The sequence below is a fragment of the Phaethon lepturus genome, unplaced genomic scaffold (genome assembly GCF_000687285.1).
Source record: "Phaethon lepturus isolate BGI_N335 unplaced genomic scaffold, ASM68728v1 scaffold49647, whole genome shotgun sequence".
NCBI lineage: Eukaryota > Metazoa > Chordata > Aves > Phaethontiformes > Phaethontidae > Phaethon > Phaethon lepturus.
The window spans coordinates 1-2,609 of NW_010554983.1; the positions used below are offsets into that span (position 1 = coordinate 1).

The following is a 2,609-nucleotide window of genomic DNA, read 5'->3' on the forward strand; positions in this document are numbered from 1 at the left end:
AGGGACTGGTGTCAGGGGGAAGGGGGGTCCGGGGGCTGCATGAGGACACAAGAGGGAACCCGTGGGCCACGCATGAGAGGACGTCTGTGTCGCGCGGGGAGCTGCTCCCATCTCATCTCCATGTCCAGCCCTGTGGCTCCCTTTCAGAGAAGGAATGCCTCCGCACAGCACTCTCCTGCCAGGCCACGGGGGATCCCCCGTTCTCCTGGCCCCTGCACCACCCCGAGCACCACCTTACCTCCCTCTGTGTCACGTCCCTCCTTCCCCAGCGCTGCCGTGCCTGAGCCGGCTGTCAGTGGTGGAAGAAGAGGTCAGGAGGGCTGTGCTTCCTCGCTTGTCCCCAGACAGCCCCACTCTCTCACAGTGTCCTCGTCCCCCCACTGATCAGCTGCCGCAGGCAGGCTGTGTGGTCCTGGGGTGGGGCGAAGGAGAGCAATGCTGGGACATGGCATGCCCAAACCTGCCCCCGTAGCGTGGCCTGCTCAGCACTGCCCGCAGAGCCGTCGGCAGCTTTAGGGTTTGTCCGGTGCGAGAGGTGTAACCTGCCTGGATGCTGCTCCCCAGGACGTGCACGTCTCCCTCACCCCTGCATTTTTTCACATCTGTTTTCTGGTATTGGGGCAGCTGTGAGGCTAGAGGGTGGGAGAGAGAGAGACTGAACCCGAGCCTGCTGCGTGGTGCCAAGAGAGGGGAGACAGCTTATTTGTGAGACCCCAGCCCACAGACCAGGGGCAGAGCATGGCCCCACATGGACCTGCTAGAAACTGGCAGGAGCTGCTGCTGGTTTGACCTTCCTTCAGGTTTCCTGGCAGAGGAGGTTTGCGAGGTGCAGGGGAGTGCATTCCACCCTGCCAAACGAGTCTTCCGCTCCCCCTCCAGGTCCCAGCTGTAGGGAGAGGCGACGGACCATGAGCTGGTTCTGCTGCTGGGAATGCCGGGGCTGAGGGCTCCAACGCCCAGGGAAGGAAGATGCTCCAAACCAGCAACTACAGTCTGGTGCTGTTCTTGCAGTTCCTCCTGCTTTTCTATGACCTCTTCGTCAACTCCTTCTCAGAGCTGCTCCGCACGGCCCCCGCCGTCCAGCTCGTCCTCTTCATGTGAGTGCCGGGCAGGTGTAGTGGGTAGCATGGTGGGGCAGGAGGGTCGGGGTCTCACCACGTCTCTCTCCTGCAGCATCCAGGACATCGCTATTCTCTTCAACATCATCATCATCTTCCTCATGTTCTTCAATACCTTCGTCTTCCAGGCTGGGCTGGTCAACCTCCTCTTCCACAAGTTCAAGGGTACCATCCTGCTGTCAGCGGCCTACCTGGTGCTCAGCATCTCCTTCCACGTCTGGGTTATGGTAGGCTGGGATTGGCGCAGGGCTGCCGGCTGCTCCCGAGGGAAGGCAGCACAGGCAGCACGGGCAGTGGTCTGCTTGCTTTGCTGGCCACAACCCCCTGCTCCCTTCAGTCCCTCTCTCATGAGAGGAAGGCCACGAGCTACCACTGCAGGGACAGTTCGGTGTCCCCCTGCGATTCTGTGCACGATCTCCCTGTAGGCATCGGGCTGGAAGGGAGCTGCCCCATCCCAGACCCTTCCCTAAGGACCGTGACCTGCCAGAAAATCCTCCCTCCCCAGGGGAAGCCCAGCAGCTCCAGCTCTGTGCCAGCGCAGGAGCCCATGCTGGGATAATCCCCACTGAAGTCCGTGACAGCGGCTCCTGCTTTACCTGGGATTAATCCTCAGCAAACACCAGCGCTCAGAGCCCAAGGGCAGCCCCCTCCCCGCTGGCATCAAGCAGCACCCAGGGCTGTCAGGGGTTCTGGCTCTGTCCAGGCAGCATCTTCCCTGTCTCTCCCGGGACTAAACTCCCTCCTGTCCCCTGCCTCAGCCCCACAAGGTGTACCCCACACACCCTGCCCAGCCCCTGGGCCACCCACCCCAGCCTCTGAGAGAGGGTCCATCCTGACCCCACTGTGCCCCAGGGCAAGGGAAGCACCTTGGGCTGGGCCAGAGTCTGTCCCATGCCAGGGTGCCCAAGCAGGCAGCCGCGCCGGTTCTGCCCACGCCATCCGGGCAGGGGATTGACGGGGATTTGCAAGGATCTGAAGTCTGAAGCTAGAATAGGTCCCAGCTCGCTGGTGAAATCCCCTGAGCTGCTTAACCTTTGGGGTGGGAGGCTGCTCCCCCAGCTGGCAGCGTCGCCCCTGGCCCATACACAGCCTCGCGGCCAGCAGCGCACCGGGCTGAGGGAGCCAGAGGCGCGGGCTGCTGCCCCCAAACTAACACACGGGTTATTCCTGACTCCTGTCTGCCTCAGAACCTGCGCTGGCGGGACTCCAGCCGCTTCGTGTGGACCGAAGGCCTGCAGACCCTTTTTGTTTTCCAGCGGCTGGGTAAGGCCTTGTGGTCGCAGGGTACCAGATGGGGTCCTGCCCCTTTTGGGGAGCCTGTGGGGGTGAAGGTGGGGGCCCACCCTCACCCCCCTCCCTCCCACAGTGGCTGTGCTCTACTGTTACTTCTACAAGAGGACGGCGGTGCACCTGGGAGACCCCCTCTTCTACCAGGACTCGCTCTGGCTGCGCAAAGAGTTTGCGCAGTTCCGTGGCTGATGGCTCCCCTCG

The 2,609-nt window shown here is 62.6% G+C and overlaps 1 protein-coding gene across 1 annotated transcript; it reads left to right on the plus strand.

The window, feature by feature from the left end:
• Positions 1 to 879: 879 nt before the first annotated feature.
• On the plus strand, positions 880 to 2,606 carry TMEM138 (transmembrane protein 138). Its single transcript, XM_010292012.1, has 4 exons — positions 880 to 1,097; positions 1,174 to 1,345; positions 2,306 to 2,381; positions 2,485 to 2,606. Exons 1-4 carry the CDS (start codon positions 970 to 972, stop codon positions 2,595 to 2,597), a joined length of 489 nt encoding a protein of 162 aa, XP_010290314.1. The 5' UTR covers positions 880 to 969; the 3' UTR covers positions 2,598 to 2,606.
• The last annotated feature ends 3 nt before the right edge of the window (positions 2,607 to 2,609 follow it).

Bases quoted from the DNA above. Each gene is read 5' to 3' on its own strand.
- TMEM138 (XM_010292012.1), top strand. From the start codon at position 970: ATGCTCCAAACCAGCAACTACAGTCTGGTGCTGTTCTTGCAGTTCCTC. The intron at 1,346-2,305 runs GTAGGCTGGGAT...TGTCTGCCTCAG, and splicing joins CCTTCCACGTCTGGGTTATG to AACCTGCGCTGGCGGGACTC. The intron at 2,382-2,484 runs GTAAGGCCTTGT...TCCCTCCCACAG, and splicing joins TTTTGTTTTCCAGCGGCTGG to TGGCTGTGCTCTACTGTTAC.